The following is a 27,982-nucleotide window of genomic DNA, read 5'->3' on the forward strand; positions in this document are numbered from 1 at the left end:
AGGCTTGGTGGACTGGAGCTGGTATGTTAATCAGAGAAACAACGGAAGCCATCAGGTGGTCTCCTGTCAGTTTTGGTGGTATGATAAATCAAGGTTCCTCAGCACCACAGTGACAGAAGTAAGTACAATTGTCCAGAAATGTTGAGCATCTTAAAGTTAACTAACATCTATTTTTGTACATTTACAGAAACATTTTACATTTGCTAAAATATGTTATGAACTAGAGTCCCAAGCCAAAGTAAGCCTCACAAAATACTCAAAATGCCCACTAGAGGGGGTAACACCATTAAAACACAGTTAGTCACACTAAGGGCAAACTTTGAATCTTTATAAATAAAAGATTTATTATTACAAAAATGCTGTGTGGCACAAAAATAAGACCCGAGGAGCTCAAAGGCAAAGGAATTACCTGAAGTTGGAAAAGTAATTAAAGCTGAACAAGCCCCAAATACAAATCCAGAAAGCAAATCAAAAACAGATTCAAAAAACCAGAAACTACAAAAAGCACAAAATAAACACAAGAGAAACTCACCAACTGCCTAGCACATTTACAATGAACTGCAAGGGACTGTGGGTTTTCCTCAGCCTTTATACGGCTGAGGGCAGTCTGTTGATGGTGATAGGCAGGTGGCCCCGCCTCTTTGGAACCATCCACAAAACACATGGAACATAAAAGAAGGAAGGAATCAAAAATGAACAAAACAGATATAACAATGGCATTTGAACTCTAGCCAGGGGAGGAACCCTGCCTGAAATATAACTAAAATATAACAAACTGAAGCAGTTCTTATGCTAATACTCTTCTTCAGATCTCAGCTTGAAATTCAAGAATGATGAATAAAGGAGCACTCTGAGAGTCTGCCTGTCTTGACAGACCCTTGCACATTATACTTCTGGTAGATTTACACTTATAAAACTGTCAATAAGTGTTGTTCTTATAACGGTATTTGTTTTATGCTGTGATTGTATGTAATCGCTTTAGACTGCTACCTTACTCTTGCAGTGGGACATTGTGTGTGATCGACATTGGTTACGACAACTTGATACAACCTTTTATATGGCTGGGGCAATCATTGGATCTTCAGGAATGGGATGGCTTGCAGACATGTGAGTAGAGCAGCAATGGGAAACACTAAGTAAAGTCATTTGGATGAGTGTTCTTATAAACAAATGTTTGGGCTGTTAGAAAAATGCAGTATGGCTAAACTTCATTTGTGGCTAATTCATAAGTTAATATGTTTCCATAAGTAAAAAAATATCCTAAAAATGAAGTCAGATTGGATATTTAAATAGGTTGGAACTTCTTGAAAGGAATGGGGACAGGGTGCCGTCACCATCTCACTTTACTGTATATGAAATACTGGACATGATTTTGCATAACTGCAATTGCAACTGACCATTGTTTTTTATCTTATCTGTATAATTTAGTTATGAAAAGTGCACTTATCTGCAAGGTAGGTGAGAAGGCTTCGCAAGCAAGCCTTCGCAGGCATTCCACAGGTGGAAATGTTGTCTGCAGTTTTAACATAAGTGAGAAGGCCTGTTGTTCACTTTGACACTCGAGCGCCAACATCCTGCCATTACTTCACGCCATAGCAGTGAAGGATATCTGTTTCACAGCATGAGAAGCGGCAAAGTTACTGGCTGAAAATGAAGGCAAAGAATGTGCAGGTAGCCACCTACTCATGCCTGACGAAATATAGAGAGGAATCTGCCTAGATCAAGGCTGTAGGGGTCGAAGTTCAACAGTGGTATTGCTGGCGTTAATGATTTGCCAGGTAGATTGGACTGGCGTAAAAGGCACCTAGCAGGGGTTTTCTTTTCATGGTCTGGCGTAAAGGAGAGAAGGCAGCTGAATAAATTATATAGCCAATGCTTATTTTGTAAATGAAAAGGTGGCGGTACACATACATTACATTTGAGGTACTGTGAAGGTATATCTACATGTTTTGTTTATTTGGTGAAACAATGTTTGAAATTTGAAATTTTCAAATTATCAAGTGTACAGTATTGCATAATATTGTGCTTGACGGTATAAATTTACAAACACAGAATTTCTGAAATCGAAGAATATCAGCCACAAGTCAATAATGAGCTCTACATTCTACAAAAAAGATGAGTTACTAATGGAAATCTGTGAATTGGATCTATTTAGGATAACTGTAGTTTTCTACAGATGTCCACAAAATGGATGAATGTAGTACATACCGGAACCAGTTAACTTAGAACTGGTTAACACAGTGACAGATAAAAATATTCAAAGTTGGACAGCACACAATTGATTATAGAATCATTTAATATGTAGGAGATGCCACAACCTGTTGTCGCAGCCAAAGTGCCAGTACAATGTAACGATGCATACGATCACAAAGCCCTGCAATAAAGCGGTACTTATTGATCATTCCTGTGTTTAGAGAGTTACTACAGTATTTTTGTTTTTAAACTGATTTTCCTGCATTTTTGTGCTTGTGCCATTTTCTTCCCTTTTGATTTTGATAACTGTTTTTTCTGACAGCTTGATTTTTGTCCTGGGACAAGGAGGAAGACAAGTTGTCCGATTGGTTGTTTTTGTTATTTTTTTTTTCATCACCTTTATTTTTGAGCCATTGTAAGTACTGTACAGAATCACCATCACTTATTTTTGTTTATTGAAGTAGATATACATTAAGTTAGTGTGATTGCAGATGACATTTTAAAAAAGATTTTTCTATGAATATTTTATTTTGGTTCTGTGACTCCAATTTACACTAACTGATCTGTTCAGACGTCCAGAGTTTGAGCATGTGCAGAGGTGCCAGGGCATCACATAGGGGCTTCTGGAGACCCTCTTGGAAGAACCAGTACGAAAAAAAGCAAAAATGTAAAAAAATAAATAAATAAATTTTTATGATGGACCAAAACTCAGGAGAACATGAGAACAATTTTGATCAGAAGGGGATGTTCATCCTAACATACCTCATTAATCCTGATTATCCAGTCTCTAAGATAATTTTTCACAGACTGGCCATCGTACACGCATAATAAAGCATAAAAAAGTGCATAATAAATATAACTCACAGTAACATGAAATGAGCTTGTTTCCCTGTGATGAGACAGTCCGATCTAGGGGTGATGGTAGAGAGAGGAGAGAGGTTAGGAGCACGCTCTGATTCAGCACATTGCCTCACCCACCACACGACAGAGCAACTCAGGATCCCAGCCATGCAACAGGTGACACCTCAGCACCACACTAGTTCAGATGGAGTGGAACAGTGTGAGGTTTTTTTTTGTGGTGGCTGGAGTGCCAATTCTGACAACAACCCCCAGGTTTTTCCCCGCAGGTTGGAGGGCCTACATGCAGGGCTGGATGCAGATTAACTTCATATCCAGGACGGAGCAATTGCAGGTTAAGGGCCTTGCTCAAGGGCCCAATGAAGTAGAGTCACTTTTGGTGTTTACGGGATTTGAGTTGGCAACCTTCTGATTACCAGTGCAGATCCCTAGCCTCAGAGCCACCACTCCGCCCTTAATGGTAGATAATGATGATGATGGTAGACAATTAACTATTTTAAGTTTCAGAAAAACACAACAATGATATGCAAAATGATTCTGTCGATTGTTTTTGCTTGTACTTATGAATGATTAAATATGTATGAAACTGAACATACACTAGGCCCAATTTACGGTTATTTTGTAAAAATCAGTATCTTTAAAATCCAAAAATCGTTAACTCTATTAAGTACATTTTTTATACTACTTTTCATTGACTACATACTTGGAGCACTTGCATAAGTTTCTGGCAATAAAGCAAAGACAATGATAATATGGTATCACTTAAGATTAGGTGTCCCTAATACACTGTACTTATCATGTAATTACTAATATAATTACAGAGTAACTAGTTGTTATTACCTTGTATTTACTGTGTAATGCTATAATTAATTACTCAATTGTAATTATTATTCCACAATTTTTAAAAGTACATATGTACATAAAATGTAGAATAACAATTACAATAGAGTGCTTAACCACAGCATTACATTGTGTTAAACAGTAAATACAAGGTAGTAACACCTAGTTACTCTGTAATTATACAAGTAATTATATGGTAAGTACAGTGTAATTAGGAACACTAATCTAAAGTGATACCGATAATACTTCCTTTACGAACATGGACACACAATAAACAAAGCAGATTTCAATCTGATTAAGATACAGTTTTGACAACAATGGTTATTATTTGGCGTAAGTATAGCAGTGCAGGCTGGTCAGTTGTATGACAGCCCATGGGGCTGGTGGGCCCATGATGACTGCAAGCTTGTTGTCTCACAGTCTTTCATATTAACAGGCTTGCCTACTGGACATCAAAATGAAAAGATTAACGGTGTTACCTTTGCCACAACTTTATAAAACTTCATTATGACTATTGGCCTTTGATATAGCTCATTGATGGTTATAGGTTTTAATTGGATTTAACTTCATTTAATTTAATTTCACTAGGGCCATCAAATACTAGTTTCCCATTGATTGGTTATTAGCCTATAAAAGGAAAAACGTAAACAACGTGTGTTTGAAAAATTAAAAGAAAAATGAATTGATAGGCTTTAGTTGTTGCTCCTGCTTCAGGTGTGCCCTGGAGTGGAGCATGCAGACATGATACTGAGGTGAGAAATGAGAGATAAAGGGGATAGCACAAAGCTTGAAAGGATGAAAACAGCCGAGAGTTAGAACAGGTGTGTAAAATGAAGATGACAACAGGAGAGGTCAAAACATAAGATGGTCGATCAGTGCGGGTGAAGATGTATGGACCAAGTTTAAACAGCTATTGTTTTTTAATTTCTCAAATCTTATTTTCCCACAGCTTTGGAAGACAGAAAATTCTTCTTTGCAATTTATTCCTGATGATTCTTTGTTCCCTTCTGACTGCTTTTTCCCCAGCCTTCTGGTTTTTTCTTATAATGCGTTTCCTCGTTGGAATATTCTGCAATGGGGTGTACTCCATCGCTTATATCTTAGGTGAGTCTGGGTGCCAAACACAAACTAAAATGGGTTTGTGGTGCTGAATACTCATTTAGACGTGGTTTTTCCTACCAATTCTTTCTGGAATTTACTTGAAATTTTAGGTCAAATTTAAAATGATATATACAACAGAAAATAACTGAACCATGAATCATTTAAGCTGAATTGTTATTTACAATGCCTCAGCTATTACCAGCTGAAAGCTAAATGTGTTGTATGAAGGGGGCTGTAACAGTAATGTTAAGTGGGCACAGTCCCCGTGACACTTCAATACTGTCTAGCAATTAACGTATATACTCGCATTTAAGTTCTCCCATGGATAACTCGGGGCTTGATTTACACCGTATAATTTCCGGTATTTTATAATGTCGGTCATATAAGTAGAATGTGGAAAACTCACGCTATTGGTCCAAGAGATTATGATATGCTAACGCTCACCTGAGAGAGTAACCACGGAGCACACTGCCTTTTTTTCTATGTATTGTGCCTACGTGACCACACGGTAATACCCGAACCCTCATACACCTTTATCGTAAGAGCGTCCCTTATCTACAATGGAGCGTTCGATCTGATGAAAATATGAAGCTGGTTTTAAATTAAAAGTCGTTGAAGTAGAGAAAGAAATTGGTAACTGCACTGCTGCAACAAAATTTGATGTGTCTGAGAAACTGATGCAAGATTGGAGGAAGTAGGAAGATGTGAAAAAAAAATATTTAAGTGTTGCATTTTTGAACGGCCGTATAAGTCGGGGTCTGATTTTATGATCGATTTTTTGGGTTTCAAGACCCGATTTATATGTGAGTATATACGGTAAAAACCAATTAGAGGGTCTATGGAGTCTGAATTTAGCTGGTCGTCCCATTAATCCCATGAGCTACTTGGAATGGAAGAGACATGCATAGTACATTTGAATCTTAAAATCAATGTATGTGATTCAGAAATTATATCTTCTTTTTTTTAACTAATAGTTTTTCAGTATTAAACATTACTTGTAATCATCCATCCATCCATCCATTTTCCAACCCGCTGAATCCGAACACAGGGTCATGGGGGTCTGCCGGAGCCAATCCCAGCCAACAAAGGGCACAAGGCAGGAAACAATCCTGGGCAGGGTGCCAACCCACCGCAGTACTTGTAATCAGTGAAAAAATTGTGTGAAATTGAACTGACAGTGAAACTTAGTGTCTTACTTCACACAAGAATTTCCTAAATAAATTGCTTTTCGCTTCCAGCGAAATTTGTGCCATTCACACAAGAGAAAGGGCGTTTAGTTCCTGTTTGAAAGCATTTTAACACATTCATTATGTATATGTATATATATATACAATGCTTGTCATTTGTTATTTAAATAAATCTCTAGTGACATTTAGTCAGGAAATGTGCACGATGGTGTGTTTTAATGCATCTTCATGTAGAAAATACAGAGAATATCACATTTAAAAAAATGCACTGCACTCCTCCACGGTGCTGTGAAGGAGAGGTATAACTAAAATCAATGTTAGCAGTGTGTTACAGATTATGTGCTTTACGCAGCTGCAGAACAGACCACAGGTAACCATAAAAGTGTGAATGAGACAGGGGGCTACTGGATATTCATTGTTTTCTAACAAGAAAAAAAAACCTTCTTCTTCTTCTTTCGGCTGCTCCCGTTAGGGGTTGCCACAGCAGATCATCTTCTTCCATATTTTTCTGTCCTCTACATCTTGCTCTGTTACACCCATCACCTGCATGTCCTCTCTCACCACATCCATAAACCTTCACTTAGGCCTTCCTCTTTTCCTCTTCCCTGGCAGCTCTGTCCTTAGCATCCTTCTCCCAATATACCCAGCATCTCTCCTTTGCACATGTTCAAACCAACACAATCTCGCCTCTCTGACTTTGTCTCCCAACCATGCAACTTGAGCTGACCCTCTAATGTCCTCATTTCTAATCCTATCCATCCTCGTCACACCCAATGCAAATTTTGGCATCTTTATCTCTGCCACCTCCACCTCTGTCTCCTGCTTTCTGGTCAGTGCCACCGTCTCCAACCCATACAACATACTGTAGCTGGTCTCACTACCGTCCTGTAGACCTTCCCTTTCACTCTTGCTGATACCCGTCTGTCACAAATTACTCCTGATACTTTTTTCCACCAATTCCACCATGCATGCACTCTCTTTTTCACCTCTCTTCCACATTCCCCATCACTCTATACTGTTGATCCCAAGTATTTAAACTCATCCACCTTCACCAACTCTACTCCCTGCATTCTCACCATTCCACTGACCTTCCTCTCATTTACACACATGTATTCTGTCTTGATCTTACTGACCTTCATTCCTCTCCTCTCCAGGGTATCTCCACCTCTTCAGGATCTCCTCAACCTGCTTCCTACTATCGCTACAGATCACAATGTCATCAGCAAATATCATAGTCTACGAGGACTCCTGTCTAATCTCGTCTGTCAACCTGTCCATCACCATTGCAAATAAGAAAGGGCTTAGAGCCAATCCCTGATGTAATCTCACCTCCACCTTGAATGCATCTGTCACTCCTACCGCAGACCTCACCATGGTCACACTTCCCTCGTATGTATCCTGTACAACTCTTATGTACTTCTCTGCCACTCCCGACTTCCTCATACAATACCACAGCTCCTCTCGAGGCACCCTGTCATATGCCGTCTTCAGGTCCACAAACATGCAATGCAACTCCTTCTGGCCTTCTCTAAACTTCTCCATCAGCATCCTCAGCAAACATTGCATCTGTGGTGCTCTTTCTTGGCATGAAACCATACTGCTGCTCACTAATCATCACTTCACTTCTTAACCTACCTTCCACTACTCTTTCCCATAACTTCATGCTGTGGCTCATCAAATTTATCCCCCTGTAGTTACTGCAGTCCTGCACATCCCCCTTATTCTTAAATATCGGCACCAGTACTCTTCTTCTCCACTCCTCAGGCATCCTCTCACTTTCCAAGATTCCATTAAACAATCTGGTTAAAAATTCCATTGCCATCTCTCCTAAACACCTCCATGATTCCAAAAGTATGTCATCTGGACCAATGGCCTTTCCATTTTTCATCCTCTTCACAGCTGTCCTTACTTCCTTCTTGCTAATCCGTTGCACTTCCTGATTCACTATCTCCACATCGTCCAACCTCTTCTCTCTCTCATTCTCTTCATTTATCAGTCTCTCAAAGTACTCTTTCCATCTGCTCAACACACTCTCCTCGCTTGTGAGTATGTTTCCATCTTTATCCTTTATCATCCTAACCTGCTGCACATCTTTCCCAGCTCGGTCCCTCTCTCTAGCCAATCGGTATAGGTCCTTTTCTCCCTCCTTAGTGTCCAACCTCTCATACAACTCCTCATATGCCTTTTCTTTAGCCTTCACCACCTCTCTCTTCACCTTGCGCCTTACAGTATCTCTTTCTTTACTATGTTTCACTTTTTGCAATTGCAAAATCTCCTGTAAACTTTGTGCAAATCAAAACTTACCTGGTTACTTGGTATGTAACGTCTACATTTTTTTATGTCAAGTGAAATTGCTCATGGGTGTTATGGGGATCTTGATCACAATTTTGGGGGTGTCATTAAATCCTGTATGGTGCTGCAAGTGGCACCAATTCTGATGTGCACTTATCTATTGATTAACTTTAGTGTCCACTGAATGTTATCTGTTCGGTTCTAAATATGTCATGTATTTTGATGAGTGCAGATGTGGACTTTGAAGAGAGCATACAATCCATTTATACTCTACTTGGGGTACTGATGTTTATCTTTAGTCACTAAAACTATTTTTGGGCAAACAATGTTAATAATTTTAGGTAAAGTGGCCTAACATGAAAGTAAAAACTGGTAGTCTGGTGAAGAACTAAAGTCATTCAAATAAGCTCTTGCCTAAACAGCATAAACCCCCTGGTGGTCCAGCAACAGAAATGAAATAGATCTCAACAATAAACTTTCCTTAATTTTTACAGGTATGGAGTTTGTGGGAGCAAGTAAACGTCATCTGATTGGACTGATGATTGGCATATGTTTTATCGTGGGCCACATTACTTTGACCGGAATGGCATACATGGTTAGAGAATGGCGAAAGCTGCAGTTGTTCATTGCTGTGCCTCCACTTGGGTGCCTTGTTTACTGCTGGTAGGTTTATCTTGGACTTCAAGATATTTTCAGAGCAATCTAGAAATTGCACAAATACCAAAGTAACACAGTTTTCATTTGGCTATCATATAAACTGAATATTGTAAGATAAAAATGTATTTTGTAAAAGTGTTAATTTTAACATTTTGTAATCCCTATGAGATCAGGACATTACAGAATAGCATAGAGAAGGTGGTAGTCCTGCAAGAGACCTCCAGAGCAGAGGAAGAGCACCATACTGGCACTGGTCAAAGTCCTGCACATGTTTGTGGTGGGTGGTACTCCCTGTATATATGCCAAGTGCTCTGGAATGGCAACAGGCAGGTGTGCCAGTGCAATAGTATCATGAGTTCAAGATGGGAAATGCAAAGTTTCTCAAGGCAGGTGGACCAGCAGTTGGCAGGAATACTTGAACCTCTGGTCAGTAAGAGGATGAAGCCAGGAAAGGTTGGCAACAAGCTGCAAGACATCTCGGCAATGCCTGGCTTCAGGGGGTCATGTAACTGGGCTTGGTCCCACCAAAGTACTGTTACTTGTTGGTCTTTTTGGGATTTTATCGTGCCATGCAACACAGTGTATTTCAGATGTCATGCTTACCATTCCGGTAGGAAGGATTTCCACTTGATAAATGAAGGGATTAAGTTACCTGATAGAAAGAAGAGATCCTGCTCTTTAGGGATAGCTGAAGGTTCACATGTGCAGGATCACCAAAAGCCACTAGAGGGAGATGTAGCCTGATGTTGGAATCGCCCTGGAGGTGATTCATTGCCTTGGCAGGTAACGGGGTGTAAAACCAAATCAGACAGAAGGATGATGGACAGTTAAATCTTCATTCGGAAAGATGCTGTGGGACAAAGGCTTCAAGGGAATGAGGAAGAGGTTAAAAGAGAAAGATCAGGAAAATGACAGCAACACATAAATATAGAAAGTTGGCATATTTAGCAGGTGGGCAGGTGGACCAGAGGGAAGCAACACTCATATAAGGAAGCAAAGGGCAGCAATAGGGCTTTTGTGTTTATTTCTTCAGGCATCTCTCCATGTTGAATTTTTTTAATACATTGTAGCAGTAGAAGCGTGTGTCCACCTCTTGAATCCTCAGGTACCACTCCAAACACCAGGTAAAAGTACAAGACTCTTTTATTTTCTTATTATACAGTGCACAAAGCACCCTCCACTCCACACTACTCATATAACTATCAAAACACTAATCACAAACCAATCCTCCACTCCCAGACACTTCGCCACCCTACCTCCTAGCTCAGCTCAGCGTACTGGGCTTTCCCAGAGTCCTTTATATCCCCTGACCCGGAGGAGTTCCTGTTCCATTACCCACAAGTCCATATTCCTTCCGGGTCAGGGTAGAAGTCCTTTTCTTCAACCTGGAAGTACGTCATCTCTCCTGTTCACGTGACCAGGACGTACTTCCAGGTTATAGGGCACGTAAGAGTCCACAAGCCTCCCTACAGCGACTCCCGGTGGACCCCAGGGTATCCAGCAGGGCTGTGTGTAGAAACTACAAAGTCCATGAGGCCCTGCTGGAATTCGGGGCACATCCACGCTGTTGGGAGAGCTCCTCCTGGCGGCCTGGGGGTGAGGGCCAGAATATGAAGCCGGCCATCCATCACAACATACACCATTTTTGTTTGTATTTGGCATCCTTGGAGTTATTCTGAGTGTGGAATACACTGCTGCTATGATAATCTACATTAAAATGATATCCTTTTAACTTTGTACTAGCTTGTAAAAAATCAAATTGATACTTAAATAGCCACAAGGAGGAGGAGGAATGAATTGTAGTAATGCTGCATATCGAATGTTAAGTGAAAGGCCTTAAAATGGAACCTCGCTTGATGTGGGTGAAAAGCTATCATAGTTATATTCATTAATAGGTCAGGTTCACCAGCCATTAGTTTTATTTTGTTTATATTTCTTTTTGTTCATATGCATTCTTTTATTTATTTATTTTTTGGCAAAACCAGTCAGGTATACATACTTTCTGGGTTGTACCTTCAAACATTTCCTCAGTACCAACTGCTATGAATGCCACCTTGGTCCCCAGAGTGCACAGGTCTTGGTGTGTTTGGTCTCTGACAGCTTATAAAGAGGTAGGACCACTCATTATAAGGTAGGCGGTCAAGATTTGTGTATTTGTTGAAAAAACTACACTATTGGTGTTTTTCATTCTGTTACAAAGCAGTTGTTAGTGTGCTGTTTAAATTCTTTGTTCATTTTGTTGGTTGCATTATTTGCTTTGCTCATAGGATCTACTTATGCTAGGCAGGCACTTATTTTCATTATTTAATTAGGTGACGTGTGCTCTTTCCAGCTGTCTTCTGCAGTTGTGAATTAGATTCCTCTGTGTTACTATGAGTGAACAGGGACTCAACAAGGTACAGCACTACCGCTCCCTCTCATTATCCCATGTTTCATTCACTCATGTCAATAGGATTCTGACAAGCAAATCTTAAACTAAATACATTGCAGATACCAAAACCAAAAATAATGAGGTGTCACGGTTTAAGGGACAGACAAGCCCAAAGAAATGTTGGGGTGCCAACTTATTTAAGAATACTTAAAAAAAAAAAAACTTTCTTAGCAAATTAAACAGGCACTCCTTGGCACAAGTACACAAAAAGGAAACAGAGATCACCACTGATACATTCTGTATATGGAACTCCATCCTGCAGTAGGTTCGCGTCTAGACTGAGATGCCTTGTTCTGGGAATGGCCGCCTGTTTTTTGTTCAGACCAGAAGGTGCAGAGTGTTTTGGAGGAAGGAGGTTGTAGTCATTTGCCATTTTCTCTGAGCTGCAGAAGGAAAAGACAAGATTGTTAGTGACAGCGCCATCTCTCTCTCCGAAGTGGTATTGCATATCTGAGTTGTCAGACATGCATGTGTGACATGGGAAAATGCATAACAACCCTGAATAACACTTCTGAAAATTTTACATAAAGCTGTAAATGTCAATGAACAAATAAAATGTATAAAAGAATGGCATGCAAAATGTGTTATTGTAGAAGAAAGCAAAACTGGAATCATTTCAGTCATACAGACTGTATTTAGTTGGGCACAAAATTCATGCCTGTGCCATATTTATTTAATTGCTTTTTTTTTTAAATAGGGCTTTGTACTCAAAAATCTATCATCAAAGGATCAGAAAATTATTTTATCGATATACTGTATACATGAAAAACTGTGACATTTTTGTTACTTCTTTATTACAATAAATTATTATTAACGGTGTAGCCCATCTGCATTCATTTCCGACCTCCATTGTTTCCTTTGCAGGTTCATCCCAGAATCTCCAAGATGGTTAATTCTGAAGAACAGAACTGTGGAGGCCGAACAGATAATCAGGAAAGTGTCTCACGTTAACAAAGTTGGGTTGCCTAAGACTATCATCCTCATAACTAATTCAAAGAACAAGGCACGTATAATAGTCTGAAATGTTTTAAATATTTAAAGATTTGTTAGGTTTACTTTAATACAATAATTGTCCAAAAAATTCTCAAAACAGTGAAAAGAACAAATCATCTTTTTGTGATAGACAAGTAAGCTGTAAACTGACTTGATGGGCAGTGTATTTTAAAAAATGAAAACATTTTTTCTTCTGTCAGCGCCCTGGGTTTGATCCCTGCTCCAGGTTGGTGTCTGTTTGTATGTTCTTCCCATGACTGTTGTGGTGTTCATCCAGATATGTTGCTTTTTCTTCTACAGTCCCAAAGACTTGTTGATTGGGTTTTATTGGTGGGTATCAGGTTGGCAGAATGCCAGCATAGTTATGTATTTAAGTGGGCCCTGCAGTGGACACTGGCATTCTGTCTTGAGGGGCTTCCTGCTTTCCACTCAATGCTGCCAGGATAGGATAAAGCAAGCCTGAATATTTTATATGGTGTTACAATTTTCTTGGATTATAACTCATTTAAATAATTATATTAATTCTGTTTTGAGCACTTTTGGCATAGATGTTTTTGGCATTTTTTGCAGAATTTTGATAGTTATTATCTTGGACATCCTTGTGATATCTCTTAAGTTAAACATTATTTCCTATCATGCTAGAAATGTTCTGTATCTTGCTTAGTACTTCGGGGGGCTTGTGGCCCTAAATACATTCTCAGCATCACTGGACACCAAGAAAGATGGACCACTGAAAACACAGCCAGTCCGTCACGGAGTCTGCTCAGGCCATCTCACTTTTCTGGTATGGCCATTGCTAAGGATTAGGCAACCTGACCAACTATCCAAGCACAGAAAACTACTTCCAGCGTCTCTGGATTATGTGTTTTTAGTCTTTTACTGCAAATCCAAAATTACACTACTTATTTTTAATCACCTTATTTTTATTCTTATTAACTCTTTGTTTCACTGTTGCAGGTACAGGTAAGGGTCCCAATGCAAAGAGTCCACTCTGCAGCATTAACAACACCCAACCTGATTTGAGTTGTTCATGTGTAGACTTTGAATATTTTATCTTTATCATTGTTATGTAATAAAAAAATAACAGATAATGACACTTTATCAAGATGTGCACCATTTTGAAGAGTGATTTGAGGTATATGTTTATAACACACAATCAGATAAAATTAACACATGAAACTCTTTTCTCTCTTAATTTAGAGCAAAACTGTGGTACTCAAGAAACACACACTTCTAGACTTACTGAAAACTCCCAATCTGAGAAGAAACACCTTGATTGTGTTTTTAAGCTGGTATGTAATACAACCGACCATTAAAATATCACCTCAGAGATAAAAGTACATTGGAGTTTATTATTATTATTATTTTGACACATTTGCGATGTGCTTCTATTTTCATCTTTTTTTTTGGTTCATGATTTGACTTTATCACTCATAATAAGAATGGAGTCTTTTCTGAAAAAGTCCTGCAGAGCACCTTTGGGGGTCCTGCATGAAGTGATGGTCTCTTTCTGCTTACAAATTTTTATTATGTTTTTTCCACTGCTTTGTTTAAAACATTGCAATGAGTGCAGAGACTTAAAAGATAAGCTCAGTATTTTTCAAGTCAAAGTTAGTTCTTCACATTCATGGTACAGTATGTATGCATGTAACTGTTGGTGAAAATAATTTATTTACAAGTGGAATGGTCCACATGAAACTGTCATGCGGTGGTCACGTTGGATTGTGTCACTCTATCGTACGTTACTTTCGTATGTGGCTGTGCAGTTTTCCATGTTTTATAGTAATTAGGTTTTATTTTCTAAGCAGACTTCCTAACACTCAGTTTACATATCACTATTTAACCAGGAGTTTAAAGAGACATTTGTTGTCACATTTCCAAACCAGTTGAGAGTAAGAAGGAGGTGAACTTTGCCTTCATGAGAAAAAAAATTTATATTATATATATATATATATATATATTATATATTTATATTATGGACGCCAGAGATGCTGTTGCCCCACTAAACCCACCAGACAGACGTGCAGGACACACGTTTAAAAGCACCAAGAATAATTTCTTTAATATTCTTAAATAAAGTGCACACGCCACAATTCTTAAATCAATAATAATAAACACAATAATCAATACAATAAATCAATCCTCCACTCCCAGCAGCTTAGTCACCCAACCTCCCAACTCCGGCTCTCCTTGCTGGGTTTTGACCAGTCCTTTAAATAGTCCATGACCCGGAAGTATTCCTTCTCCGGGTCAAACGCCATATAAATAAAATGTATTATTATTATTATCCTTTAAGTAGCCCGTCCTCATGCCTCCAAAGTACTTCCGGGTTGTAACAACAATAGGAGTCCCCAAGTTCCTTGTGAGCTCCCCCTGGCGGCACCCACGGCACCCAACAGGGCTGATGAAACAGACTCCATGTCCTATGATGCCCTGAGGGAAGCTGGGGAACCATTTCCGTCCAGGGGAGCTGCCACCTAGTGTCCCGGGGGATGCAGTGCCCTGAAAAGCCTGCTCTTCCTCTTTTTTTCTGTTCAGAGATGTCCCGCCCAGACCGAAACTCCAGCTGTCCATCACAATATATATATATATATATATATATATATATATATATATATATATATATATATATATATATATAGGAATATATGGAACTGCATATGATCTCAAAGGAACAGGACAGCACACTGCTGACCACCAGATCAGTCTATTTCAAACTTCAGCTTTCATCTACTAGTAGTTCAGAACTGTGCATTTAATGTTTGGGAAGACATTCAGGTGCTGCTCATTGCAGAGTCTTCTCAATATTCAGCAGGCTGTTTCTCGTGATGGGCAATCTGTGAATGATTGGTTACTTTTGAACATCTCTTTTCAGTGAGTCATATGAATAGATACATGAGCACAAACAAATCAGTTCAGTGGAGTGCATCAGGAGTGCTGTAGGGCATGCCTCATGTTGTTGGTGGATTTCGTTTCGTAGGTAAATAGATGTTTAAAATGTGTGTGCAAATACAATCCATCTGATTCACAGCTCTCATTCGCTTCAATTATGATGCTTTCGAGGTTGAAGTGAATCATTACTAGCGAACGAAAACACTCACTGATGGTTGTCTTGTTCATCATACAGGTAATACAATATAGGAAAAACACATATTAGAATGTATCAGATGTTTAATTTGTAAAAAATATTATTGGAATTGTTTTAAACGGAATATTAAACTAATACATTTATGTCCCACTATACATTCAACAAATTAGTCATATAAAATCATATCTTATGAAAATATTATTCTGACTTGTAAAAATTAATACTTTAATACACATGTTTTACAGCTGACTGGTTGCAACAGCATGTGTCATTAATTCAGAAATTAAGTTTGAAATAAATCATTACTCAAGAACGAGACTCTCATTAGTTTGGCAGAAGAAATAATCATTACCTGAGAATGAGGCACAGTTTCATGTGGGCTTTTTGATTCATCAACTGAATCATTACTCCAGAGAATGAGTTGCACAATTATGATTCAGCTATGATTCTTTGATGTTTTGTCTGATTATAATTATGCATTTTAACTGTGTTGTCATGCTTTGTGTATTGAAATGGGACAAATATATCATTTGTTTATAAATTATTATATCCATCCATCCATCCATTTTCCAACCCGCTGAATCCGAACACAGGGTCACGGGGGTCTGCTGGAGCCAATCCCAGCCAACACAGGGCACAAGGCAGGGAACCAATCCCGGGCAGGGTGCCAGCCCACCGCAGGACACACACAAACACACCCACACACCAAGCACACACTAGGGCCAATTTAGAATCACCAATCCACCCAACATGCATGTTTTTGGACTGTGGGAGGAAACCGGAGCGCCCGGAGGAAACCCACGCAGACACGGGGAGAACATGCAAACTCCACGCAGGGCGGACCCGGGAAGCGAACCCAGGTCCCCAGGTCTCCCAACTGCGAGGCAGCAGCGCTACCCACTGCGCCACCGTGCCGCCCCTAAATTATTATATGAATTATTAAATTATATAAATTATAGCAAATTCAAAATAATCGATTTTGGGGAGTTTGAAAGAATCAAATCAGTAAAGGGTATTTAAGTGTCCATCACTAGGTGTTTCATCTGCATTATTCTATTGACTTTGGATCATCTCTGGACTGTGCTTTGTACTGCCAATATAAATGGAGCTGATTGTGAATAGATGCAGCTGTTATTTGTCTTACTACTATATATATATATCCCTTTCATTAGAACATTAGAACATTAAAATAAGCTGGACGCGAACAGGCCATTCAGCCCAACAAAGCTCTCCAGTCCTATCCACTTTTTAGTCTTCTAAAAAAATCATCAAGTCGAGTTTTGAAAGTCCCTAAACTCTTAGTGTCTACCACAGTACTTGGTAGCTTATTCCATGTGTCTGTGGTTCTCTGTGTAAAGAAAAACTTCCTAATGTTAGTGTGAAATTTACCCTTCACAAGTTTCTAACTGTGTCCCTGTGTTCTTGATGAACTCATTTTAAAGTCACATTCTCGTTCCACTTTACTAATTCCCTTCAAATTTTTAAACACTTCAATCACTTCTCCTTTTAATCTTCTTTTGCTTAAACTTTATAGGCTCAGCTCTTTTAATCTTTCCTCATAATTAATCCTCTGTAGCCCTGTAGTTAGCCTAGTTGCTCTTCTCTGGACCTTTTCTAGCACTGCTATGTCTTTTTGTAGCCTGGAGACCAAAACTGCACACAGTACTCCATATGAGGACTCACCAGTGTGTTATTAACCTCGAGCACAACCTCCTTGGACTTGTGCTCTACACATCAAGGTGCTATATAACCTGACATTCTGTTTGCTTTCTCAATTACTTCTGAACATTGTCTGGAATTTGATAGGCCACTACAACTCCCAAATCCTTCTTATAAAAGGGCATTTTATATTTTCAGACCTCCCATTGTGTATTCAGACCCTACATTTTTACAACCTACATACAATACTTTACGTTTACTGACATCTTATTGGAGTTGTTCTTGCTGTGTGTTAAGCAGGAGTGGGAATAGAAGAAGTGGTTTGAGGATGATGGCCTTGCTTCAGTTTAAACATAATCACCATCTTGAGGGGAATGAGGAGTGGATTATCCAAACCTTGTGGTGGATCCTGAGACATTCTGAAGTTTGCTATCCAGCAGAGTCATATTGTTAATTACTAGGACACTATTATGAAACAAGACGTTTCAGGAACATTTTGTTAACAGTCAGTCAGTCATTGTCCAACCCGCTATATCCTAACACAGGGTCACGGGGTCTGCTGGAGCCAATCCCAGCCAACACAGGGTGCAAGGCAGGAATAAATCCCGGGCAGGGCGCCAGCCCACCGCAGAACACACACACACCCCACACGGGACAATTTAGGATAGCCAATGCACCTAATCTGCATGTCTTTGGACTGTGGGAGGAAACTGGAGCAACCAGAAGAAACCCACACAGACAGGGGGAGAACACCCAAACTCCACACAGGGAGGACCCGAGACGTGAACCCGGGTCTCCTAACTGCGAGGCAGCAGCGCTGTGCTTTTGTGTTTAAACAACAACATTGAACAAACAAATTTTAAAAGCTCTAAAAAGTAGAAATATTTACAAGGAACTGTAAATGGCACTATATAGAGCAAGAAGTTTATCTGGGATGCATACAGCAGAATATAATTATTAGAATACTATATAAAATAAAGTTCAGCTTCACGTAGCCATCTCAATCCTGTCTAATTCAATTCAGGCTTGCCAGAGTTTAAACTGACAGTATTGGGCATAAGGAAGGAAACAGCCCCGGGCAGGATGCCAGTCCACCACAGGGCCCATTTGTCGCATGCCACCTTAGTCACAAACCGGGTCACTTTGGATATCACCCAACTTACACGTCTTCAGGGATAAGGAAAGAAAAATGGAATACTGAAGGTAAACCCATACAGACATGGGGAGGACAAGCAAATTGACAGTGCTTGAGTGAGTGCCCAGCATGCTTTGTGGGTACTGCTGCTGGGTTAGAATCCAGTTGTTGTGGCGGATTATGTGGATTAAGTGTGTTCATTCATAGCCATATGATGGATGACAATTCATCTTTATACTGTCTACTGCTTATCGTGTTGTGCTCTAAGTATTCAGAAAACAGCTCTCTACAAATATGTTTTCTTTTTTTTTCCCATTGTTTTAGGTTTTCCATCAGCTGTGGTTATTATGGTCTAGCTTTAAACACTCATAACCTGTCAGGTGAGCCCTACCTTAACTTCCTTCTGACAGGATTGGTGGAAATACCTGCAGCTGCTTTTCTCTTTGTGATCGTGGACAGGCTGGGAAGGAAACGGATCATCCAGGGCACGGGGGTGTTGGCTGGTGTGGCTTGTGTGGCTGTGGCATTCATTCCTGATGGTAAGTTTTAATTTACTGTTTAAAAAAAAACAAACATTAGAATGCTTGAGGGCAGGAATATTGATGATTTCTGAATTAAATATGCACTGTCCTTTCATGGCACTTGAATTTCTCATATCGCATTTTACTGTTCATTCTGCTTCACTTCGGATGCAGTGCGTTTACATGCACACAGAAAAGTGGGATAGAGTTAGTAACCGGTTAAAGCAGAAACCCGCTTTCTTAAAAACCTCCGTTTACATGTGCAAGTCCAGCTATGGAGTTCCCCTTTGGCAAAACACTCCGACATCATAAAAATGTGCAAAAAAAAAGATTAAACATCATCAATGGCTGACATGAATCCAAAAGCAAGAATGGGGCCGTGTCCACGAGCAGTCTGGGGAAAGTTACTTTTAAATGTGACTTACTTACAATACTGATTACATACAAAAAAGTAAGCATGTTATATAGATTGTGGGGAACAGCCCGGACACAGACAGGTAGACATGATGTTTCTTCACCACACACGTTTATTGACGACTATTATATACAATAGAAGTGCACAATCCCAGTGCCTCAGCACCAATCACCCCTTACATCCTGGCCACACTCACAATGCCTTTCACAGTCTTTGGTCCGCCTCCACTCCTCTCCACCAAGCTTCGTCCTCTTCCACCCCCGAGTGGTGGTGGCTGGCCCTTTTTAAACCCCACCCGGAAGCGTTCCAGGTGCTTGACCACCTGGTCCTAATTGCATTTCCGGGTGGGGCTGAAGATTCGACCAGCCGGGCTGCAAACTCCATGCAGCACCCCCTAGCAGCCATCCGAGCCCCCAACCAGGCTGTGGAGGACTCCATCTCCCATGGAGCCATGCGCCAGGTTGGGGTATCATCGTCCGCCAGGGAGGCTGCCACCAAGCGTCCCAGGAGAGGTATTGAAGTGTCCATGGCTGCTCCCCCGGAACAGATGCAGCAGGGGTGTCCCTGCCGGGCATGGGACCCGGCTGTCCTTTACAAGATACTTATTATAAACATGTAAAGTGTTACAAATGGTACGTTACTTTTGCATTACTTTTTTTGAATGAAAAACTTCACATTTGACTGGGCAGAATTTGTTATTAATTCCTAAACCCACATATAAACCTTCACGAAACTGACCAGAAACAAGAGCTTCATAAATACGCTTAATCCTTCATGTGCTGTGAACAAAATAACATCCATCTCCTTTACATCCCTGAGCTGAGCCACCAAAGATTCATGGTATGAACACTGACTGCTGTCCACCTGTTCAGATTTTTTCAAAATAACTAAAGCAAATAACTAGATTAAAACTAAAGTGACGCTTTTTTATATGTTTCTGTTACTGGATTCTTTTCTGTTTGGCTGTGCGACTGAGGCTTGCAAAGGAGCGACATATTGGTATGTGTGCTTCTTGTCATACACCCAGTGCTGCTGGGATAATAATAACACAGGTATTTTAACATAAATAAAACAAGTATTGCATTAGGTTACTTGTTATTTTAAAAAGAAATCAGACTATGTAATGCATATTACTATATGTTAAAATATATGTAACTATATGTGTTACCCAGCTCTGCTCCTAAGTCTGCGCTGCTGAGTTTAGCACTGTATATTCAGCTAATCAACGTAAGTTTAGTGATTTCTGACATACTCAGACAGATAATTTCCACCAGGAGATGGAACATTGCGATCCATGAAGTATCTGCCCCAGGAAATGTATCTTTGTGGATGCTTTCACCGTTTTCTACCCATGGCTGCCGGATGTGTGTGTGAAGCTAACACAAGCACAGGATAACCGAGTACAACAGACATGTGTGGACTATGAAATCCTTAAGTGTAACCCAGTTAAAGGTTTACATGGCCACATAATCGGGTTGCTTTCGGAGAAGACTAAGTGTGTTAACTGAGTTTCTCTAGCTAGAATAAGGGTGTACATGGTATTTTTGAAACCGGATGTCTGTGAATAACCAGGTTATTAAGGGACACTCATTTGTCAACACACCAGAGAAGAACGCTGACAGTTGAGAGATGGTAGATGGCAATAGACTAGTTAATAACAGAGCAATGAAATCAAAGGTGACAGGTAGAAAATGATGTGTTAGAATCAGGAGAGTTGACTCGTCTTGTGGCCAAATAATCAGGTTACTCTTGGAGAAGCCTACGTGTGTTAACCGGGTTTCTCTAACTAGAATAAGGGTATTCATGCCATTTTTGAAACCGGATGTCTGTGAATAGCCAGCTTATTAATGCACACTCATTTATCAATACACATGAGAGGAACGCTGACAGTTGAGAGATGGTAGACGGCAATATACTAGTCAATAATAGACCAAAGAGATCAAAGGTGACAGGTAGAAAATGATGTGTTAGAATCAGGAGAATCGACTTGTCTCAGTCTCCCTGGAGTAACCTGGTGTTTTCTCTTTGCATCCTGTTTAGAATGAGTTACTGCTGGGTGCTCTTGTACCCATCATCCTTAGTGGCATTAGGCTGAAGCACATAATCGATAGCTGTACTGAGAGGGAAGGCCAGTGGCCTGCCAAGGCCCTACTCATAATGAAAAGATGGAAAATATTTCTCCCACATTTAGAAAAGAGAAGAAACAAAAATGTTTAGGATATGGGGTGCTAATTTCATTCAACTTCAGGAAGTGTTGACCTCAGGCTGAAGTGTAATTATTTCTTAATTTTGTTGGGATTGGGGATGTTTGACAGGAAGAGGGTCAATAGGTACTATATAAAAATATAAGAAATTTGGCAAACGAGAGGAGTCATTTCAGTCCATCAGGCTTGTTAGTTTAGCTAATAGTCAAGCTGCCCCAATATCTCATCCAGATACTTCTTAAAGGTTGTCAACATTTCTGTTTTAACTGCATGTCTCGGTAGTTTCTTCCAGATTCACATAACTCTTTGTGCTTCCTGGCGTCAGTCCTAAATACACTTCCCCTTAATTTCCACTGATGTCCTCAAGTACGCCATTCACTATTAAGGTGAAAGAATTCTTCTGGATCTACTTTATCAATGCCTTTAAGGATTTTAAATACCTGGATTAGGTACCCCACTACGTCTCCTCTGCTCGAAACTAAACAGGTTTAATTATTGGAGTCTGTCACAGTAGGACATGTCCTTAAGTTCTGGGATGCACCGATTGCTCTTCCCCATACAGCTTCAGGTGCTTCTATGTCTTTTTGGTAGCATGGTGACTAGAACTGCACACAATACTCCAGATGTGGTCTCACTAGTGCATTACATACTTTAGTCTGAACATAAGATTTGTTGATTTATATCTATATATATAAAATCCCTATGTGCGTCCAGGTGTCCATGTGTGGGTGTCTTCTGGTGAAGTGCGCATACGCGGGGCACGGTGCTATGCGCGATATTACTGTTAGAGAAAGTTAGAGTTGTTTTACGGAAATACAAACCAGTATCACTGCGAGAGGAAATTAAAGGTACACAATACAGTGACGCATATGATAGCCACATACAAGCCAGCATTACTGTCAGAGGAGATTAAAGGCATATTACCGACGCGCACGCCTGTATTACCGCCAGAGAAAATTAAAGGTATATTACGGACGTACAAGCCAGCGGACGTACAAGATGGTATCCTTCAATAAAGGCGCGCACAGACATCCTTCAATGAGGGCGCGCACAAAAAGGCGAGCCTCAAAAGGACGACCTCAATTGGGCACAGCGAATAAAGGCGCGCGTAAATAAAGATCTGCACCTGTTGCTCTTCACATATTCCAGAGCCATTTGAACTAAATTATCTACGCGCCCTTATTGAATAGAGCCGTACAAGACAGTATTACTGTCACAGAAAATTAAAGACACACACTACACGGCGGCAGCCCACGAAGAACGGTCAGCTCAGCAAGTAAACATCAACAAAAGAAAGGCTGAAAGAAAGAAAAATACGACCAACAAAAAGAATGAGGTCAAAGTCCCTTGCCATTTAATATAGACTGTTCCTACTAATGTTTATGCACTACTGTTCTAGCGCCCGTTATTGTAACGGGCTAAATGACTAGTATATATATATATATAACTGATTTTGCAATATAATCTAAAATTTTAATTGCTCCTGTGCACTGCTTAAATGATTAGAATTTTCTGTCCACATAAACCCCTAAAGCCTTTTCAGAGGTTTCTTCCCTCAGGACAGTGTCTCCATTTTGTATGTATAATTGACGTTCCTTTTCCCTACGTGTAGCAGCTTTTGGCATTCAAGTGCTGAAGCTTGTCCAGGTCTTTTTCAATTCATTTTGCTGCCTCCTCCAGATTCAGTATGATCTGAGAATTTCACATGTTTATAAACTATACCAGAATCATTGTTACTAATATAAATCAGAAAAAGAAGCGGTGCAACAACAGGCCCCTGGTAAGATGCAAGAGTGTGTTGGGGAGTGAGGAACAGATAAGCTGCTGTCATTGACAAAATGGGGCAACTTGTATCTTTTTTATTATTGTAAATAACATGAAGTTCTATATATTAATCTGTTCTTGTTGTTTGTGGTGCTGAGTGGTGACATGTTTGTTACATTTTGGCCAGACATGAAAGTAAGATTACTACTGTGCTTTGCGCAACTACTACCAGTCCTGCTGTGCTTTCCACTGTTGTTATGACTTCCCCGCTGCTGTGTTGTGGTATCTGCTGTGAACGCCGAGTCCTTCTCTTGTGTTTCAGCCTTTGGATGGATAAATGTGACGCTTTGCTTGGTGGGACGTTTTTTCATCTCTATGGGTTTTGGTGTTATGTACCTGTACTCAGCAGAAATATTTCCAACAGCTCTAAGGTAAAATGTTCTGGTTCAACATTACTTTTGAAAGTATTTGAATAGGGTTATAGATGAATAGGATAATGTGATAATTTCATGTTGCTATTACACTGTTTGTTTTAGCATCTCTTTAGATTTTTGTATTTCTTTACAACAGTACTGCACTGCTTTGGAAATTTCTTAAAAATATTTTTTTTGCAAATCAATCCAATTATTGTTGTACAATAATATTGTAATAATTATTGCACAGTAGCAAACTCATTTCACAAGGAGTGATATGCAAATAAGCTTTCATAATGCCACACTTTCCAAAATGAGCTTTTTCCAACATATATTGCAGACTTCCATTGAGAATGATTCCAGATTGTATGGTGCCCTGAGCCACAAATGGTACTCATCATGGCGTTTTGTAGTTTTCTTGGAAATCATGATGATGCTTTGTAGCATTCTAATACTAATGCAAATGCTTCTCCACAAAAGATAATAATAATATTTAAAGTAGTAGGAAAAGAAGGAGGAAAACATAATAAAATGTGGATGCCACCCTCATGGAGCACTCTAGTGCAGTGTTTCTCAACCTGTGAGTCGTAACCCAAAATGCGAGTATCTGGCCACCCTTGAATGGTTGTCACCTTACGTTTAAGAAAAGAAAATCAGCCGTTGCTTTAATGTTCTGAGGGCTAGTAATTGTAGTTCTGTCACATAATTTTCACAATTTATTACAAATACTATTCTCTATCAAATCAATATCTTTTTAAGAGTTCATTGTCCTCCAGCATTTGCAAAACATTCCATCATTCCCAGAATGTGAGTGCCGATCTCTGCCTGAACGTCATCTTCTTGAAACTCCTAGCGAGTCAGGACACCTTATGAGCTCTCCTGAATTCGGGTGAAGTTAGGACTAGTTTCCTAAATTAGGAAAACTGATAACATGCTTTTACTCCTACTCCCAAGAGTAGGACCACATCTGCGTCACTTGGAGTTTTTCGAGCCAGTTAATATTTTCGTAAATACGGTCACAGGTGTGACATTTGAATCCAGGATTGTGGAGTGGTGAGACAGCAGCCCTCACTCGCAGTGATTCTTAGATGGAAAGTTATGTTAACAAAAGCTCTTTTGTATTTTCTGTGCTGCATTCCATTATAAAAAAGAATGGCTGTATTAACATTTTTTTCTATAATTATTTAATATGTTTCATTTAAAGGCTTGCCAATTATGAACAATGTCTAAAAAAAAAAAGCCTCCTGAACTAAAGTCAAACTTAACAGAAAAAGTCTACCACTTATTCTGTGTTTAATTTGAAATGCTAGCTCCTGTGGTTCTCATTTCCTAGCATATTCTTGGTAGACAAGGAATCACTTATCAACATTCATAAAGCGAAGAAAATGAATGCAGAGACAATGCTGTGGATAAAACCACAGTTTGGCATCACGCTTCATGAATTGTGGGCTGTGAGAAAGACGAAGCAGGACTCATCAAGGTGCCTCACCTAATCATCCAATGACAGCAGTTGTTCCAGCCTTGCTTTAATGTTCTGACAAACTCAACCAAGAGCACTGATGGATTAGGCCAGCGGTTCTCAAACTGTGTGGTGCGAAAAAAGGGGGAGCGAATGTTGCCATATGTGGCGTAATTTCGCTATTTGTAGGAAAATTTTAAACTTGTAGTGGTGTATCGGCAGCAAAAAATATAGGAATAAATTTTATCAGGGATTCAAAAAAAACGTTAGGGGGGGCGCGATTAAAACTGTTATGAAAACTCAGGTCGCAAATACTTAAAGGTTGAGAAACGCTGGATTAGGCCCACAAAGTCTGTAACTGAGCTCTTGGTATCATTATTGAAGCCTTAGGACGTCCAGCTTCGTTGTGCACATTGGGCTCCATGAAGTCTAACCACTGTACAGAAAGATGTCTGCTCAGATTTGCTCTCCTCTGATGAGACTGAGGGTGGAAGCTTTTTGTCACAAATTGTCACTGGGAAGGAAACCTGGATCAATGTCATCACTCAGCTGGTCCTTGAAAGATGTTTAGCACTTTTGGAAGACAGTCACAATTATGGCTCTTTTTCTAGGGAGGCTGTGGGGTTGAAATCCTTAAATATTATGCCATTTGGTCAAACCGTAAACTCAAACTGGTAAATTCAAACTTTTAAAGAGTTACAGAAAAACCTAAGGAGAATTTGACCTCACAAAAAGACAACACACAACAACCCACAAGTCACCAGGACCACGTCCAAGTCTGAAATGCAGAAAGCAATCACAAAGCTCTAGCAAAGTGTTTTTCTTCATCCACCTAATAGTAGAGTTCTGCTCCTCCAGATTCCCTCCTCTTTGGATCATTCAAAGTGGCTAAACTCTTAAAAGCAATGGTTCTTTAATGGCACTTCATGGTTCTTTACTGGATTGTGTGGTCCTTCATATAACCATTGCATGAACATGACCATTTCATTTTGGGATGGGCTCTTTGTGCTTTGAAAAACTTCCTAATATGCTAGAAAAAAGCAACATTTTTTAAGTAAGGTAGGTTACCTAATTCACAAAAACCTTTGTTACTTGACATATGCAGCAAGAGTCCTTTTAAAACCCTGACCCACTGGTATTTCACAAATCTGTTACCAGTTATTCACTGTATGGAGCCTGTTATTGGTGTACATTAGGAAAGGTTCTTTCTGGAGCCTTCATGTGGACGGGTCTTTTGGGAACCAAAAATGGTTCCCCTATGGCATCGCTCTTAAGGGCCACTCTGATACCTTTATTTTTAAAAGCGTAGTTGGAAGAAGTGAAAGCACAGCTATGAGTGCAGGATTTAGAGACTATAAGGAGAACATATCAGTAAAATTGTTTTGCAAATTTCTTTCTAATAGGCACTCATTGTAAATTAAGTTTGTGAAATTGTGCTCCATTGAAGTGAATACAGTGCCTCAACATATAAATGCTAGTTTCCTGTCAGGACTTCACTGTTTAGGTTTGTCTACTAACTGACATGTTGCATCACATTTCTAAAATTGTACAGTACACTGTAGAGATCATTTTTACTAAAACGTTGGGAAAAGATAACCCTTACACACTTTTTAAATTAGCACTTGTTTCTCCTTATTGCATTAGTTTTTAATCTTGTTTGCTTTGTAAAATTCCTCTTGGTGTTTCCTATTCTTTCTTAAATCCTTACTTTCCAATATAAGATCAGTACATCTCATTGCACTTCTGCTTTTACTCCCAACTAGGACCACAGGAATTGGATGCGCTCAGATGTTTGGCAGGCTTGGTGTCATAGCCTGTCAATGGGTAATCCTTCTGGCTGACTTTTGGAGGCCATCTCCTTTTGTGACGTTTGGCATCATGTCATTTGCAGCAGGAGTTATGTCTCTGTTTCTGCCAGAGACCCTTGGGCGAACATTACCGGAGACCCTAGAGGATGGCGAAAAAATGGTGTAAAAATACCTCTGGAGTAATCTAAAGTAGCAAAACGTTTGGTGCTTTGAATACTGAAAGAAACTGACCACTGTTAATGGTTACTCGTGAATTTCCTTCTAAAGTAATAAACATGCCATAAAAACATTACAGGGCTGCATGGACAATACAATACAAATTTGTGATCCTTAGGTGGCAGTCATTGCAAAGGTAAGCACTGTGCAGACAGCCCAGCTTTTTGTTGAGAGTTCAGCACAACTTGAGCTTCCTACCAGCTTCATTGTAGTGAATGTGAAGCTTGTTTGTCCCGTTTTAAAATCCCAAAGCCCTTGATGTCATTCATTTGAGGTTCTTTTTTGTTCTTTTTTTAATTTTAAAGAATTAAACTGATTAATTAAACCGAGAAATTAAAAATTAGAATTGAATTGAAGTCAAGCATATACAGTCCAAATTATTTTTTATTACAGCTATCAATTGACTGGCATTCAGTCCATGTTTGCACATTGGGATGGGTTGTATCTCAGTGGGACACAAGTTCTGGGATTAGCAGGTTCATATCATGAATGAATAAATGGATGAACTCCTCCTGGTTTGCTCATTTACAACACCAAGCTTGTGTGTCATTTTTACTATTAATGTCTCAACAACATCTTCAAAATTCAAAATTGCGCCAACAATATTTGAATTAGGGGCGGCACAGTGGCGCAGTGGGTTCGCTTCCCGGGTCCTCCCTGCGTGGAGTCTGCATGTTCTCCCCATGTCTGCGTGGGTTTCCTCCCAAAGACATGCAGGTTAGGTGGATTGGCGATTCTAAATTGGCCC

The 27,982-nt window shown here is 39.7% G+C and overlaps 1 protein-coding gene across 1 annotated transcript; it reads left to right on the forward strand.

Moving 5' to 3' along the window:
- LOC114662475 (organic cation transporter protein-like) lies at positions 1-27,791 on the forward strand. Its single transcript, XM_051935398.1, has 10 exons — positions 1-118; positions 1,004-1,107; positions 4,841-4,995; positions 8,966-9,134; positions 12,424-12,562; positions 13,510-13,515; positions 13,753-13,844; positions 18,759-18,973; positions 23,661-23,769; positions 26,974-27,791. The coding sequence occupies exons 2-10, from the start codon at positions 1,058-1,060 to the stop codon at positions 27,182-27,184; spliced, it is 1,146 nt and encodes a 381-aa protein (XP_051791358.1). The 5' UTR covers positions 1-118; positions 1,004-1,057; the 3' UTR covers positions 27,185-27,791.
- The last annotated feature ends 191 nt before the right edge of the window (positions 27,792-27,982 follow it).

Source organism: Erpetoichthys calabaricus, chromosome 12 (assembly GCF_900747795.2).
Source record: "Erpetoichthys calabaricus chromosome 12, fErpCal1.3, whole genome shotgun sequence".
Classification (NCBI taxonomy): Eukaryota; Metazoa; Chordata; class Cladistia; order Polypteriformes; family Polypteridae; genus Erpetoichthys; species Erpetoichthys calabaricus.